Genomic DNA, 17497 nt, shown 5'->3' with positions numbered 1-17497 from the left:
TATATCTGTTTTTTGATTCCTTAATTGGCATGTTAGTGAGGTTTCAGGAGGGAGAAGAAATAAACATGGGTTCAGTCTGCCATTTTAGCAGGAAGTCCTCATGACGTGTTCCTGACCCCTTCTGGACAGCCATTTCCCCCACTCAGCAGAAAAAGGGTCTTATGCTCAGTCAGTCAGTTCAGTCACTCGGTCGTGTCCAACTCTTTGTGACCCCATGGACTGCAGCACGCCAGGCTTCCCTATCCATCACCAACTCCCAGAACCTACTCAAACTCATGTCAATCATGTTGGTGATGCCATCCAACCATCTCATCCTCTGTCATCCCCTTCTCCTCCTGCCTTCAATCTTTCCCAGCATAGGGTCTTTTCCAGTGAGTTGGTTTTTCGCATCAGGTGGCCAAATTATTGGAGTTTCAGCTTTAGCTTCCAATGAATATTCAGGACTTCCAATGAATATTCAGGACTGAGTTCCTTTAGGATTGACTGGCTGGATCTCCTTGCTGTCTAAGGGACTCTCAAGGGTCTTCTCCAACACCACAGTTCAAAAGTATCAATTCTTCAGCGCTCAGCTTTCTTTATAGTCCAACTCTCACATCCATACATGACTACTGGAAAGACCATAGCTTTGACTAGATGGACCTTTGTTGGCAAAGCAATGTCTCTGCTTCTTAATCTGCTGCCTAGGTTGGTCATAGCTTTTCTTCCAAGGAGCAAGCGTCTTTTAATTTAATGGCTGCAGTCACCATCTGCGGTGATTTTGGAGGCCAAAAAACAAAGTCTGCCACTGTTTCCACTGTTTCCCCATCTATTTGCCATGAAGTGATGGGCCTGGGTGCCATGATCTTTGTTTTCTGAATGTTGAGCTTTAAGCCAACTTTTTCACTCTCCTCTTTTACTTTCATCAAGAGGCTCTTTAGTTCTTCGCTTTCTGCCATAAGGGTCGTATCATCTGAATATCTGAGGTTATCGATATTTTTCCTGGTGATCTTGATTCCAGGTTGTGCTTCATCCAGCCTGGCATTTCGCATGATGTACTCTGCATATAAGTTAAATACGCAGGGTGACAATATACAGCCTTGATGTACTGCTTTCTCTATTTGGAATCAGTCCGTTGTTCCACGTCCAGTTCTAACTGTTGCTTCTTGACCTGCGTACAGATTTCTCAGGAGGCAGGTCAGGTGGTCTGGTATTCCCATCTCTTTCAGAATTTCCCACAGTTTGTTGTGATCCACACAGTCAAAGGCTTTGGCATAGTCAATAAAGCAGAAATAGATGTTTTTCTGGAACTCTCTTGCTTTTTCGATGATCCAATGGATGTTGGCAATTTGATCTCTGGTTCCTTTGCCTTTTCTAAATCCAGCTTGAGCATCTGGAAGTTCACAGTTCACGTATTGTTGAAACCTGGCTTGGAGAATTTTGAGCATGCTTTGCTAGCATGTGAGATGAGTGCAATTATGCAGTAGTCTGAACATTCTTTGGCATTGCCTTTCTTTGGGATTGGAATGAAAACTGACCTTTTCCAGTCCTGTGGCCACTGCTGAGTTTTCCAGATTTGCTGGCCTATTGAGTGCAGCACTTTCACAGCATCATCTTTCAGGATTTGATATAGCTCAACTGGAATTCCATCACCTCCACTAGCTTTGTTTGTAGTGATGCTTCCTAAGGCCCACTTGACTTTGCATTCCAGGATGTCTGGCTCTAGGTGAGTGATCACAGCACTGTGGTTATCTGGGTCATGAAGATCTTTTTTGTACACTTCTTCTGTGTATTTTGGCAATCCACTCCAGCACTCTTGCCAGGAAAATCCCAAGGACGGAGGAGCCTGGTAGGCTGCAGTCCATGGGGTCGCAAAGAGTCGGACACGACTGAGCGACTTCACTTTCACTTTCACTTTCTGTGTATTCTTGCCACCTCTTCTTAGTATCTTCTGCTTCTGTTAGGTCCATACCATTTCCATTCTTTATTGTGCTTATCTTTGCATGAAATGTTCCCTTGGTATCTCTCAGTTTCTTGAAGAGATCTCCAGTCTTTCCCATTCTATTGTTTTCCTCTGTTTCTTTGCATCGATTGCTGAGGAAGGCTTTCTTATCTCTCCTTGCAATTCTTTGGAACTCTGCATTCAGATGCTTATATCTTTCCTTTTCTCCTTTGCCTTTAGCTTCTCTTCTTTTCTCGGCTATTTGTAAGGTCTCGTCAGACAACTGTTTTGCCTTTTTGCATTTCTTTTTCTTGGGGATGGTCTTGATCGCTGCCTCCTGTACAGTGTTACAAATCTCCATCCATAGTTCATCAGGCACTCTGTCTATCAGACCTAATCCCTTGAATCTATTTCTCACTTCCACTGTATAATCGTAAGGGGTTTGATTTAGGTCATACCTGAATGGTCTAGTGGTTTTCCCTACTTTCTTCAATTTGTCTGAATTTTGCAATAAGGATTTCATGATCTGAGCCACAGTGAGCTCGTGGTCTTGTTTTTGCTGACTGTATAGAGCTTCTCCATCTTTGGTTGCAAAGAATATAATCAATCTGATTTGGGGATTGACCATCTGGTGATGTCCATGTGTAGAGTCTTCTCTTGTGTTGTGTCTTCTCTTGTGTGAAGAGGATGTTTGCTATGACCAGTGCATTCTCTTGGCAAAACTCTGTTAGCTTCTGACCTGCTTCATTTTGTACTCCAAGGCCAAATTTTCCTGTTACTCCAGGAAGCTCTTGACTTCCTACTTTTGCATTCCAGTCCCCTATAATGAAGTGGATATCTTTTTTGGGTGTTAGTTCTAGAAGGCCTTGTAGGTCTTCATAGACCTACCTTCATAGACATTCATAGCTGAACATAGGTGTTCAGCTTCAGCTTCTTCGTCATTACTCGTCGCGGCCTAGACTTGGATTACTGTGATATTGAATGGTTTGCCCTGGACATGGATAGAGATCATCCTGTCATTTTTGAGACTGCATCCAAGTACTGTATTTTGGACTCTTTTGTTGACTATGATGGCTACTCCATTTCTTCGAAGGGATTCTTGCCTACTACTACAGTAGTAGATATAATGGTCATCTGAGTCAAATTCACCCATTCCAGTCCATTTTAGTTCACTGATTCCTAAAATGTCAATGTTCACTCGTGCCATCTCCTGTTTGACTACTTCCAATTTGCCTTGATTCATGGACCTAACATTCCAGGTTCCTGTGCAGTATTGCTCTTTACAGCATCAGACTTTACTTTCATCACTCATCACATCCACAACTGGGTGTTGTTTTTGCTTTGGTTCTGTCTCTTCATTCTTTCTGGAGTTATTTTTCCACTCTTCTCCAGTAGCATATTGGGTACCTACCAACCTGGGGAGTTCATCTTTCAGTGTCATATCTTTTTGCCTTTTCATACTGTTCATGGGGTTCTCAAGCAGTTAACAGCATCTAATGAGAATCTGACAACTTTTAATTTTCATACAATTACTTATTATTTCATACTTAATTTGTTTTTATACTTATCTTTTATTTATAAAGTGGTATTCTTACATCACTATCACAAATGGGAACGATTTAATTTTTTCCTCATTTGTTTGAGTAAAAATGTTGAGAAGTATGGCAGAAACCAACATATTGTAAAGCAGTTTTCCTTCAATTAAAAATAAATAAATTTTTAAAAGTTGATTCATAGAAAAATAGTGAGTATAGTAGTAGTGGTTTAGTCGCTCAGTCATGTTCAGTTCTTGCAACCCCATGGACTGTAGCCCACCAGGCTCCTCTGTCCATGGGATTCTCCAGGCAAGAATACTGCAGAGGGGTGCCATTTCCTTCTCCGGGGGATCTTCCCAACCCAGGGATCAAACCCAGGTCTCCTGCATTGCAGCCAGTCTCTTGCATTACAGGTGGATTCTTTACCAACTGAGCCACCAGGGAAGCTGGTAAGAGAATATGGATAGGCTAAATTTTTGACAGTAATATATTAATGTTTGAATTTTGGGAGATACTATTTATAAAATGATCAAGGGAGGAAATTCTGCATCTTCCCACTTTGTCTTTCATGATCTGAGAACTTCCTGTTGGTGTTGGATTTTCAGCAGGTTAAATTCTTGGGCCAATTCTGGTTCTATGTTTGTTCACACAGTTTTCACAAATTTGATTTTCTCCCTTGAAGGTCTCATGGCCTCGTCAGTAACAGAAATGCTGCCTTTCTCCCACTCTTCCTCTTGCTGCTTTGCCCTAAGTGTAGCCAAGAAGAATTATGACTAAGTCTTTCTTTGAGTGGACCTTGACAACATCTCATAGCAACTACTCTGACTACCCCTGAAGTGCCTGTTTCCTGTCCGAGGGTCACCTCAGATTGAATATTTGTCAAGTAGAGATGATTCTTATGGAGCCAGTTTACCCGAGTCGCTCGGCCAGTTACTAACCCCTTCTCTAGAGACCCCCTTCATTTCCTCTTCCCTTCCTCTAGGGAGGGCCTTCGGGGTGACTCTAGAGTTTTGCAGCCTTTTGCCAGAATACATTCTTTGAAACTGTGAAAATAGCAACTATAATTTCACCAAGGGCCATTTCTTCATGTTATTGCTAAGCTTAGAAAAGTCTTTCTAGTCTAATTTGAGCACCTTGATCCCTTTAGATTAAAGGCTTTTCTAAATCTAAAAAGTAGATCCAAATAATAAATTAATCTTGTAATTTAAATATATTTCCTCTGATTCTATCCTCACTGGAAGAGAAGAACAGCTGCTGATGACCTCATTCTTTTTCATACACTCAAGGATCATTATTAAATGTCTTTCATCTTCTATATTTTGAAGCTAAGTAGCACAAATTCAGCTTTTTTTCAATCATTAAAAAATTTGGTTGTTCTCTTTAGACTGAAAAAATTTTCAGTTTCTAAACCTGGAGCCTAGGAACGTATGTAGTATTCCAGCAATGATTCCATCAGTTCAGCATAAGGTGGAAGAATTACCTCTTACTTCCATCTTATATATACCACTATTTGCTTAAATGCTGAATTATTCAGTTCCTATTCCCAGATTAACTGGCCATAAGACAAGAGTAAACCCAATCATCATGAACCTGAGAATTCTTTAGAAATATTATTCTTTTTATACTCTGTTACAGTTCTGTCTTTTTTTTTTTTTTTTGCCATTTTATTAACTTCTTATAGTCACTTTGAATTCTAATCCTGAAATTTAGAAACTAAAATTATTGACTATAATGCTTGTCTAAAAACCATGGGAAAAAGGAAAATCACAAAATAGTAATTTTTCAAATATTCTGTAACAATAAGATTTTAGTAATGAGTCAGCTCTTTGGTAGGAATGACAAAAATGATACATAATAGGCAATAAACACACTTCCATCCTCCTTAGAAGTGTACTGATCTTAGACATTAGCTGAAAGCACAAGCTGTACTTATCCACTGAGTTAGAAAGGGCTCGAGATCTCCGAGATGAGAGAATGACTACATGAGGAGCTTTTCAAACTCCATCCTCCTCTAAAGCCTACCTGTATTTGTCACCAGGGGCCATGGTAAAACAAAATGCCACAGCCTGGGTGGCTTCAGTAACAGGTATTTATTTTTTACAGTGATGGAGGCTGCACGTCTAAGATTGAGGTTCTGGCTGCTGCTGTTTCTGCTGAGAGCTTTCTTCTCTTGGCTTGATGTGTCCTCACATGGCCTTTCTTTATTAGAGAGAGCGAGCGAGAGGGAGAGAGTCTGCTGGTGTCAGAGAGCTCTCTGGTGTTTCTTCTTATAAGGACAGCAATCCCATTGAATCAGGATGCCCCCTTTTGGACCTCATTTAACTTTAATTACTTTCTTACTTCAAATACAGCACCCTAGGGGTTTAGAGCTTCAGCATGTAATCTTTGGAAAGACACAAACATTTAGTCCATACTACCAGCAGACAAACAGCTTCTGTCCCACAAGCTGGGTGATTCTCAGGCAGTCAGAGGAAGAGAAAGTGAAAGCTGCTCAGTCATGTCCGACTCTTTGTGACCCCATGGATTATACAGTCCATGGAATTTTCCAGGCCAGAATACTGTGGGTAGCCTTTCCCTTCTCCAGGGGATCTTCCCAACCCAGGGATCAAACCCTTGTCTCCCTCATAGCAGGCCGATTCTTTACCAGCTGAGCCACAAGGGAAGCCCCAAGGGATAAGCGGCAGCTAGAGTTTGGTTGAAATGCAAGCCTCACCTCCGCATCTCCCCATGCTGTTCCTTGGCAGCAGCAGCACTGAAGGGATGGTAGGATTCATGCCCTGCTTCCATCAGCAACAGTCTCCCTCTGGGGTCCCCGTATCAACAGTTACTTGACAAGGGACAATTTAGATAGTTATAGGTCTAGATAAAAAGATATCTCTGACAACCTCTCATTCCCAAATCTTTTCTGAGCATATTGACCTGTTGCTGTGGTCAAAAGCCAGCAGATCAAGGCTGCTGCTGCTGCTCAGTCGCTTCAGTCGTGTCTGACTCTGTGCAACCCCATAGATGGCAGCCCACCAGGCTCCCCTGTCCCTGGGATTCTCCAGGCAAGAACACTGGAGTGGGTTGCCATTTCCTTCTCCAATGCATGAAAGTGAAAAGTGAAAGTGAAGTCGCTCAGTCATGTCCGACTCTTAGCGACCCCATGGACTGTAGCCCACCAGGCTCCTCCATCCATGGGATTTTCCAGGCAAGAGTACTGGAGTGGGGTGCCATTGCCAGGCTGGATCATCTATTAATAGCGCAAGTAGCTTATGGCAGTGTGCAACCTACTGAAGTTTCAGAACAAGTCATCAAAACGAAAGAAGGATAAAGAGGAGCAGCAAAAATCTTGAACGAGGGAAGCCGCCTTTAAGTTGCCTTGTCTGCCTTTTATTTTTTAAAATAAAAATACTTTAAGCATAAGGGCTTCCCTTGTGACTCAGATGGTAAAGAATCTGCCCACAATGTGGGAGACCTGGGTTTGCTCCCTGGGTTGGGAAGATCCCCTAGAGAAGGGCATGGCAACCCACTCCAGTATGCTTGTCTGGACAATCCCACGGATAGAGGAGCCTGGTGGGCTACAGTCCACAGGGTTGCAGAGTCAGGCACGACTGAGTGACTAAGACACACACATTGTAAGCATGGAATTAGAAGTGTTCTCTTGACTGTTCAAGTTTTCCCCTTTGCAAATGGTTCAGATTTTTCTAGGAACAAGTTTGTCATAGGCAAAGATTCACATTGAGTGTTCATGAGAAATCTCTCAAACAGCAGAAATATTCAGAAGTGTTTGAGGCCAGAGATTTCCCAAGTAATGTATATACACTGAGGGGGCGCAGTAAGGGATCTGCTGTGGGAGTGAGGAAAATATTGGAGCTCCTATTTATATTTGCTCTTAAAATACCATCTTTTAATTTCTATGTGTTTTATAATATGTGTGATACTCTTTTCCAGTCGAATGTATTAGCTGTGCTGGTGGATCAGTCCCATATTCCCAGTGGTTTAATACAATGGAACTTTATGTCTTGCTCACTGTCAAAGCCTCCATGGGTGTTCCTGGTTGGGTGGCTTTGCACATGGTCATTTAGGGGCCAAGGCTTCTTCCATCCAAGGGTTTTGTCTCTGTCCAGGTGCTCAAGAGTTCTCTCTCTTCAACCAGTGTGTGGGGCAAGGGGGCTTGGCATACCATCTACTTGGCCATCTGGCTCAGGAGTGATATATTTTATTTTAATTTCTTTCCATTGGCAAGAAGTGGCCCCATCAAAATCCCAGGAAGCTGGAAAGTGTATCCTTGACCAGGCAGCTACCACATAGCACCAACGTTGTACCATCCTTGTTGTCAGCCAGCGCTCTCTGCTCTTGCAGGACATGTGGATATTTTTATTTGATCAGGGTTGTGCAGTTTGAAAAAGTCAGAGACTGGGGTTTTAGGCACTGTGCCAGAACCAAATATGTGGTGAGCTTTGTAGTAACTACACATGATGATGGAGACAGGGCCCAAACAGTCCTTACTTCAGATCTATGTTCATTGTTCCCAGCCCTTGGGTCCAGGCAGCAATCTGCAGTGGTCATGTGTCCTGAGGTCCCAGGTCCAGAACCCCTTGGAGCTGGGGATGGACCATGAGAACTTGCAGTGGCTTTGACCATTCAATCTCCACAGACTCCATCAGCCCATCCTCTAGGGTGACCAACTCTTTCCAGTTTGCCCGGGACTTCCCCAATTTTATCACTCCTGTTTCTGTGTCCCAGGAAATCCCTTAGTTCCAGGCAAACCAGGACAATTTAGCTGGGATTGTCCTGGTTTTTAAATCAAAGACCTGTGTTCTAAAAACTTCTTCGGTGGGGGGCACACCAGGATGGCTGGTCACCCTACTGTCCTTCTAGCAAAGACTCTTTCTGTTATTACCCCAGGTGGGATCTGAGGCTTAGGGTGACATCTGCCTGGAACCTCGTCCCTCATCTTTCTGTGGGATGCTTAAATATCAAGCTCAACATTCAGAAAACTAAAATCATGGCATCTGGTCCCATCACTTCATGGCAAGTAGATGGGGAAACAATGGAAACAGTGTCAGACTTTATTTTTTGGGGTTCCAAAATCACTGAAGATGGTGATTGCAGCCATGAAATTAAAAGACACTTACTCCTTGGAAGGAAAGTTATGACCAACCTAGACAGCATATTAAAAAGCAGAGACATTACTTTGCCAACAAAGGTCCATCTAGTCAAGGCTATGGTTTTTCCAGTGGTCATGTATGGATGTGAGAATTGGACTATAAAGAAAGCTGAGCGATGAAGAATTGATGCTTTTGAACTGTGGTGTAGGAGAAGACTCTTGAGGGTTCCTTGGACTTCAAGGAGATCCAACCAGTCCATCCTAAAGGAGATCAGTCCTGGGTGTTCATTGGGGGGACTGATGTTGAAGCCGAAACTCCAGTACTTTGGCCACCTGATGCAGAGAGCTGACTCATTGGAAAAGACCCTGATGCTGGGAAAGGTTGAGGGCCAGAGGAGAAGGGGACAACAGAGGATGAGATGGTTGGATGGCATCACCAACACAATGGACATGGGTTTGGGTGAACTCTGGGAGTTGGTGATGGACAGGGAAGCCTGGCATGCTGTGGTTCATGGGGTCACAAAGACTGAGCAACTGAACTAAACTGAACTAAATATCAAAGCACACAGGATTATAGTGCAAAAAGGACTCTCAGCAGGGAATATAGTGGACACATGTGTCTTCCCGTAGAGTGGACGCGCAGGAAGCGGGGCAGCCCGGGAGCGGTCAGAACCACTCTGCTCCCGTGCAAAGGGAAACTGACACAGCTGCTGCCAGCCGATTTCTGCCCCATTTCTGTCCATAAGGAGTTTTTCCTGAGAATCTCCTGTAATAATAGATCTGGCTTCATGTCCAAAAAGAGACCATCAATTATTTTCATTTTGGTTTTCCTGTCAATGTGACTGTAATTAGTCACCGATAGGATTGCGAAGAACACATTTTCAGAGCTTGGTCCCCCTGAGTTAAACAACGTCTGTGGATGGCTCACTGTGAATGAGCTGTCCCGGCACACATCCAGGCACGGACCACTTAACCTAGCTGTGGGGTCTGCGGAGGCCCGAACGTCCTGGTGGTAAAGGATGTGGTCACATGGTGAAGGGGATGCGAGAAGTCAGACCGAGCAGCTAGAATGGGATTCCAGTTATTTTAGGGCCAAGAAGTACTTGGTGTCTCCAGCAGGCAGCAACTGTTAGAAATAGTGGGCTCCCAGGCTGGCTATCAAACGTGGCGCTAGTGGTCAAGAATCTGCCTGCCAATGCAGGAGACACAGGGGAGTCGAGCTGGATCCGTGGGTCAGGAAGATCCCCTGGAGAAGGAAATGGCAACCTACTCCAGTATTCTTGCCTGGGGAATCCCATGGACAGAGGAGCCTGGAGGGCTACAGTCCATGGGGTCGCACAGAGTCGGATATGACTGCGTGCACACAGCTCAGGCTGGCTGGCAGAAGGTGATAGTGGACGTGGACAAAGCCTCGGGGCTTAGGGCAGGTCAGAAAGGAGGGACCAGGAGAAAAGTACAATGAGCGCACCTGGGACACGGGTCAGGGCGAGCCCAGCAGTGATTCACTGCCGAGTCTCATTCCTTAGGAGAGGAGGGTGCAGGGATAAGGTGCCCCAGTGCTCCAGGCTCTGCCCTCCGGGAGCACTGATGCAGTGACTCTCACATCCCTGCCCGTTGCCCCTGCTCCTCTGGGCCTCAGCACCCCTTTCCCCATCTTCTCGGTTGCTCTCTGGAGCTCCAGGGCTGTGGGCGGGGACAGCCCTGCTGGCTGGTGTTTGACGGGAGGGGCCGTGCCACTGCCGTGTCCCAGGCCCCCCGTCCTGTGAGGGCGGGACCCCTCCCAGGCTCTAGAGCCTTCCGTGACTGCTCTTGGGTGCTCTGTGGTCTGGGGCGGGGAGGGTGGGGGCGGCGGCTCTCCCCGGCTCTTTGCCGCTTCTGTCATCTGCGGCACAGCACTGCCCGCACCTGGAATCTCAGCCGTCCTTCATGAAGACCGTCCTTCAGCTTTCAGCCTGGTCTCCACTCAGGGGTGAAAGTGGTTCCCTGGCTTGGGTGGGTGTGCGGGAGACCCTTGAACATATGTTCGTTTTCCTCTTTGCTCACCCCTTCTTGCTCAGAGGCCCTCTTCCTCTTGTAGATGAGATATGAAAGTGCTGGTACATCTCAGCACGTCTGGAAGGATGCCCACAGGGGCCACAGACCCGAGAGGATCCGTCTCTACAGAGTAGCCTGGGCTTGGCTGGGATGCTTTTATATAACACCATTGCTATACCTCACGTGCCCAGCCAGGACCACTAGTGCAGCGGGGAAAAAAAAAAAAAAACCCTTCTAAATAGTTGAGATTTTTATGAAGAATAAGATGGACTGCTTTCAAGGGTGATTTAAAAAAAAAAATTTCATTGCGGCTAATTTTGAGTTGTGTTGTGGAAAAACTTAACCATTAAATTTGGAATATCGTAAGGTGTTTTACTCCCTTGGAGGAGGGCATGGCAACCCACTCCAGTATTCTTGCCTGGAGAATCCTATGGACAGAGAAGCCTGGCAGGCTATAGTCCATGGGGCCACAGAGAGTTGGACACTACTGAGCGACTCAGCACAGCACAGCAAGGTGTTTTACAAGACTAGATAGAAGAACTATAAAAGCACTGTAACCCACCAGGCTCTTCTGTCCATAGGATTTTCCACGCAGGAATGCTGGAGTGGGTTGCCATTTCCTTCTCCAGGGGATCTTCCCAACCCAGGGATTGAACTTGGATCTGTATTGCAGGTAGATTCTTTACCGACTGAGCCACCAGGGAAGGTTCTAGATAAAAGGACCATTGTGTTTTGTTTCCAAAAAGGATCACAGAAACATCCAATGAGTGTGGAAAATAGAGCAATCTTCTACTATTATTCTCTTCTGCTTCACGGAGACAGGTCCATGCATTTAGCTGAGGAAAAGGAAGTGACTTTTAACATAGTTGTAATTATTCTGACCATTCATATTTATAAAGTGTCTTCTTGTTTAAACTACTGCAATGACCTACATTAGTGAAAAAGCAATCATCACAAGCAAAATAGTGCCAGGGAGGGGAAAGGGCATAAAGGCAAATCTCTGTTTTTCCCCGAGTGTGAGAAAGTTGTGGCAATGATTTGTGAGGGTGTCAGTGTCAGAGTCTGGACGAGACATTCCTTAGGTCATTCTACTGGTCTTTCGAGACTTTAAAGGCAGCAGTAGACAATGAAGAGGAAAGCTTTTGACATTTGTATTCTGCATTTCTGATGTGCCAGGGGTCTGATGATTGCTCCCCTGGCTTTGAGAGTTGAGTGGGTGACTTCACTGTCGTCATTGCCGGTGAGGGGTTAGAAAGGTTCACTCATGCTTCTGACTCTGCACCAGCCATGGGCTTTATATGAGCACTGAGTTATGCAGTTAATTATGCAGCTTTCTTACCCAGCTTTAGGAGATGGTTGAATGATTATCAGGGAGTTTTTTCTCATGTAGTTGAGTCAAAAACTAATAAGGTTGAGTTGACCCATCTGCAATTTCCTGTAGATTTCATGGAGAATGAGGAAAGAATTACACTTTATAATTATGCTTTGTTCTTTTTTTTGTTAGAGGTTTTCTTTTCAGATTTATTGAGGTATAACTGACAAATTAAAATTCTACGATATTTGAAGTACACAATGTGATGATTTGACACACACATAATTTGTGAAAGAATTTCCCCCATTGAGTTAATTAACACATCTCTTACCCTTTACATATTTACTCTTTTTGTGAAAACACTGAAATTTTACTTTCTTTCGTGGTTGTTCAGTCACTCAGTCGTGTCCGACTCTTTGCGACCCCATGGACTGCAGCACACCAGGCTTCCCTGTCCTTCACCATCTCCTGGAGCTTGCTCAAACTCATGTGCATTGAGTCAGTGATGCCATCCCACCATCTCCTCCTCTGTGGTCCCCTTCTCCTCCTGCCTTCAATCTTTCCCAGCATCAGGGTCTTTTCTAGTGAGTTGGCTGTTTGCATCAGGTGGCCAAAGTTTTACTTTCTTAGCAGACTTCAATGATACAATAAAATGTTATCAGCTAGAGTCACCGTGTTACATATTAGATCCTCAGTTCAGTTCAGTTCAATTCAGTCGCTCAGTCATGTCCGACTCTTTGCGACCCCATGAATCGCAGCACGCCAGGCCTCCCTGTCCATCACCAACTCCCAGAGTTCACTCAGACTCACGTCCATCGAGTCAGTGATGCCATCCAGCCATCTCATCCTCTGTCGTCCCCTTCTCCTCCTGCCCCCAATCCCTCCCAGCATCAGAGTCTTTTCCAATGAGTCAACTCTTCGCATGAGGTGGCCAAAGTACTGGAGTTTCAGCTTTAGCATCATTCCTTCCAAAGAACACCCAGGGCTGATCTCCTTCAGAATGGACTGGTTGGATCTCCTTGCAGTCCAAGGGACTCTCAAGAGTCTTCTCCAACACCACAGTTCAAAAGCATCAATTCTTCGGCACTCAGCTTTCTTCACAGTCCAACTCTCACATCCATGTATGACCACTGGAAAAACCATAGCCTTGACTAGACGGATCTTTGTTGGCAAAGTAATGTCTCTGCTTTTGAATATGCTATCTAGGTTGGTCATAACTTTCCTTCCAAGGAGTAAGCGTCTTTTAATTTCATGGCTGCAGTCACCATCTGCAGTGATTTTGGGGCCCCCAAAAAATAAAGTCTGACACTGTTTCCATTGTTTCCCCATCTATTTGCCATGAAGTGATGGGACCAGATGCCATGATCTTAATTTTCTGAATGTTGAGTTTTAAGCCAACTTTTTCAGTCTCCTCTTTCACTCTGACCTTAATAACTGAAAGTTTGTACCCTTTTATTAGACTCTCCCTATTTTGCCCACCCTCAGGCCTTGGCACTCACCATTGTGTTTCTGTGAGATCACCTTTTTTTTTTTTTTTTTAAGATTCCACATGTAAGTGTTACCGGGGACTATTTGTCTTTCTCTGTCTGGGTTATTGCACTTAGCATAATGCCCTGCTGGTTTGCCTAGGTTGTGGCAAATGGCAGGATTTCCTTCTTTTTAAAGATTGAATAATATTCCATTGTGTGTAAATATATCATATTTCTTTGTCCATTCATCCACTGCTGGACACTTAGATTGTTTCCATATTGGCTACTGTGAGTAACACTGTAATCAAGATGAGAATACTGATATCTTTTCAAGATAGTGATTTCATTTCCTTTGGATATTTGCCTGGCAGTGGGATTGCTGGATCATATGGCAGTTCTAGTTTAAAAATTTTGAGGAATCTCCATGCTGTTTTCCATAGTGGTCGCATCAATTTACGTTCTCACTAACAGTGTATAAGGGTTCTCTTTCCTCCGAGTTCTTGCCAGCACTTGTTCCGTGTCTTTCTGATAATAGCCATTTAAAGAAGTGTGAGGTGATATCTCATTATGGTTTTGATTTGCATTTTGCTGATGATTAGCAATGTTGAGCACTTTTTCATGTACCTGTTGGTCATTTATGTCTTTGGACAAATGTCTGTTCAGGTTCTCTGCCCATTTGTAAACTGGGTTGTTTGGTTTTCTCTGCTATTGAGTTGTATGTGTTCTTTCTTTATTTTGGGTTGTAACCCCTTATCGAATTTGTGGTTTGCATGTATTTTTTTCCCATTCTACAGCTTGCCTTTTCATTTTGTTGGTGACATCCTTGCTGTGAAGAAGCTTTTTAGTTTGATTTAGTCCCACTTGTTTATTTTTGTTGCCTTTGCTTCTAGTGCCAAATCCAAAAAAATAATTACCAAGGCTAATGTCAAGGATATTTCCCCTAAGTCTTCTTATATGAGTTCTATGGTTTTTGTTGTTGTTGTTATATTCACTGGTTTGTTGTACTTTTTTAGATTCCACCCATAAGTGATATCATATAGTATTTGTTTTTTTCTGAAGACCTCCCTTTAACATCTCTTACATGTCTAGTGGTGATGAACTCCCTCAGATTTTGTTTCTAAAATTCTTTATCTCTGCCTCAATTTTGAAGAACATCTTTGCAGGGTAGAGTTTTCTTAGTTGGCAGTTATTTTTTTTTTCCAACACTTTGAATATATCTTCCCACCTGCTTCTGGCCCACCAAGTTTAAAACTGTTTCATTGCTTGTGATGGTCCTGTAGGACCTGTGAATGCAAGCCTCATTGGCTATCAGAGCTGAGTAGTTTGGGGGCCTGTCCCTTAGGGAGCAACAGCAAAAGCTGGGGTGCCAGATGTGTGTGCAAACTCCTTCTGGACAGATGCTGGCAATCTCGTTTTATCAATGGAGTGAATTGAAGGCAGTAGGTAAGGGAAGTGCCCATCGGCTTCCATGGGCACCAGGGAGGATCTCATCTAGCCCTTGGATACGTGCTAAACTAGAAGCAGGGTCTCCAGGCATCAGCTTGTAAGTCTGGAGGAAGACTGGAGACAGGACTTTTTGCCTGCTTCCTCTGCACTGAGCCCCAGATGGTTAGCTGTACTGAGTGTTCATGCACTCTGTTAAGAAATGCTTCTTTGCTTGCTACAGTCCTGTGGGTCTCATGGATGCAAACCCTGTGGGGTTGCATTTTGAGGAAAACAGCCCTCAGGCGGAAGTCTTTAAACTTGGAGTGCGAGATGTGCAGTCTAACCCCTTTGCTCCTCAGGGAGAAGCTTGGGGTTGAGGATTTCCTCCTGAATGTATGATGCTGTGATAGGGGTGAGGAGAGTGTGTCTCAGCTTCTCTTGCTTGTTTCAGTGTGGCCTTTTTTTGGCCACACCAAAACTGAGATCCTGCAAGATCAGCTTGCAGGATCTCAGTTCCCTGATGAGGCCCTGAACCTGGGCCACAGCAGTGAAAGCCTGGAATCCTAACCACTAGGCCACCAGGGAACTCCCACTATGGCTGCTTTCATATTTGCCTGATGTGTAGGAGTCATTCAGCTGGTTTCAGGATTTCTCGCAGAGGGAGTTGCTCTGTGTGTGTCTACACATTCATTGCACCTGCAGAAGGAGGGAAGTTTAAGAGCCTCCCATGTTAGCATCTTGGTCACAAAAGAAAACAAACCAAAACAAAACACTTCCCCCCCTCCCCCCCACCCACATTGAGGAAAGAAGAGGGAAAAAAGAGAGAGAGAGAGAAAAGAATCATTCAAGGTGACCTGGGTTAGAAGACTCAGCCTTTAAGAACAAGGATCAACTGTTTCTTGGTTGTTTGCCTCGTAACCTTACATATTCAAGCTTTAAGGCTTAAGGATCCTACATCCATCCTTAAAGGAAGGATGTAGGATCATTTCTAATCCTGTAGACTAAGACTCTTCCACCAGGATCAACTCAAGACCTTATTACACATTACATTAAAGTTTTCTTTTACTCGTTGTGATATTGTCAGCAGAGAGCACAGCCAACCTAACCAAGATCACTTGGGGGCATAGCACAGGAAGGAAGATGAATATAATTCATCTTTTTTCCTTTTGCTAGGTGCAGACGAATTAATTATAGTTCCCAGATAATGATTCCCTTTTGCTTAAAATAGTATCAAAATTTCCACCCAAGTCTTCTATGAATAGAAGCAATTTGACTTGACATTAGACAGAGCTTTGGGGTCTGGAGATGACACAGACTTCCTCTGATTCTCTGGGAGGCATCGTCAGCTTGGGTTCTCAGTCTTTAGTTTTTTCCTCCATAAAATGGGAATGAAATGTGCTTCATTCATTTCAGGAGGTTTTAGGGGATTTCTTTGAAAACCATTTAATACGATGAGCAACTCAAATGGAAGGCACTGGATGTAAGAGAATTCTGGGCAAGAAATCCATTTAATATGAATGAGCTATTTACTGGGTTCTTTAGACAAGATACAGAATGATCTTTAGGCTCAGAATTGGAACCATCTGTAGGCCTGTCTTTTGGAAAAGAGCTATAATTCTACTGCTGGCAACTTACATGTAGAAGAGTGATTCTTGGCCCCGCTCTGAGGTTTGAAAAATGTTTGAGTCTCACCTTGAAACACTAGAGGTGCAGATGATAAAGAATCTGCTGGTAATGCAGGAGAGCTGGGTTTGATCCCTGGGTCAGGAAGATATCCTGGAGAAGGGAATGGCTACCTACTCCAGTATTCTTCTCTGGAGAATTCCATGGACAGAGGAGGCTGGCGGGCTACAGTCCATGGATTCCAAAGAATCGGTTACGATTAAGTGACTCACTCATTCACTTGAAAGACTAATTTTACCTATAAGGACACTTATGCTCTTTAGGTTAATTCTTGTATTATTTTTGTAAGAAGAGGCTGGACATTTACCTCTAGGTGAAAACTCACTGCTTTGGTGTATAGTTTTCTCATAGAATAACCTACATCTTTATTTTTTTCCTGCAGGCAAAACTGTGTGGAGTTTTACCCAATATTCATAATCACATTGTGGATGGCTGGATGGTATTTCAACCAAGGTAAGTTTAAAAGACAACTCTGTTCTCATGATGCCTGTGGTCCTTACAGCCATTAAGTAGCAAATATTCACCTACACATCTACGGATCCTGGAAATTGTTTTAAGCAAAAGAAGCACTGTCTGTTTGCATCAAAGAGCAGTGTGCTACAGATAGGCTAACTTTGGCTTCATTCAATTTAATTCAGTGATTTTTTTTTTTTTAATAAAAACTTGGAACAAACCAGATGTGGGGGACTCCAGAATGAAGATGACATGTGATTTTGGCTTCAAGTCTAATACTCTATAAATTCTAATTTATCTGCAGGAACAGAACACAGAATTAACAGTTCACCCTAGTTATTATCGGAGAAGGCAATGGCACCCCACTCCAGTAATCTTGCCTGGAAAATCCCATGGACAGAGGAGTCTGGTAGGCTGCAGTCCATGGGGTCGCTAGGAGTCGGACACGACTGAGGGACTTCACTTTGACTTTTCACTTTCATGCATTGGAGAAGGAAATGGCAACCCACTCCAGTGTTCTTGCCTGGAGAATCCCAAAGGCAGGGGAGCCTGGTGGGCTGCCGTCTGTGGGGTCGC

General features: G+C 44.0%; 1 protein-coding gene across 3 annotated transcripts in view; it reads left to right on the top strand.

Annotated features, from left to right (window-relative positions):
* Positions 1-17497, top strand: part of MGST2 (microsomal glutathione S-transferase 2) — a 37482-nt gene that overhangs the window by 14805 nt on the left and 5180 nt on the right. For all 3 annotated transcript variants that reach the window (XM_070770142.1, XM_019977862.2, XM_070770141.1), the window contains exon 3: positions 16851-16921. In XM_070770142.1, coding sequence (XP_070626243.1) covers positions 16851-16921 — 71 coding nt within the window. The remainder of the gene's footprint in view (positions 1-16850; positions 16922-17497) is intronic.

The sequence above is a fragment of the Bos indicus genome, chromosome 17 (assembly GCF_029378745.1).
Source record: "Bos indicus isolate NIAB-ARS_2022 breed Sahiwal x Tharparkar chromosome 17, NIAB-ARS_B.indTharparkar_mat_pri_1.0, whole genome shotgun sequence".
In the NCBI taxonomy this organism is placed as follows: domain Eukaryota; kingdom Metazoa; phylum Chordata; class Mammalia; order Artiodactyla; family Bovidae; genus Bos; species Bos indicus.
Note: the sequence above shows the minus strand (reverse complement) of the source record. Positions and strands in the feature narration are given on the sequence as shown.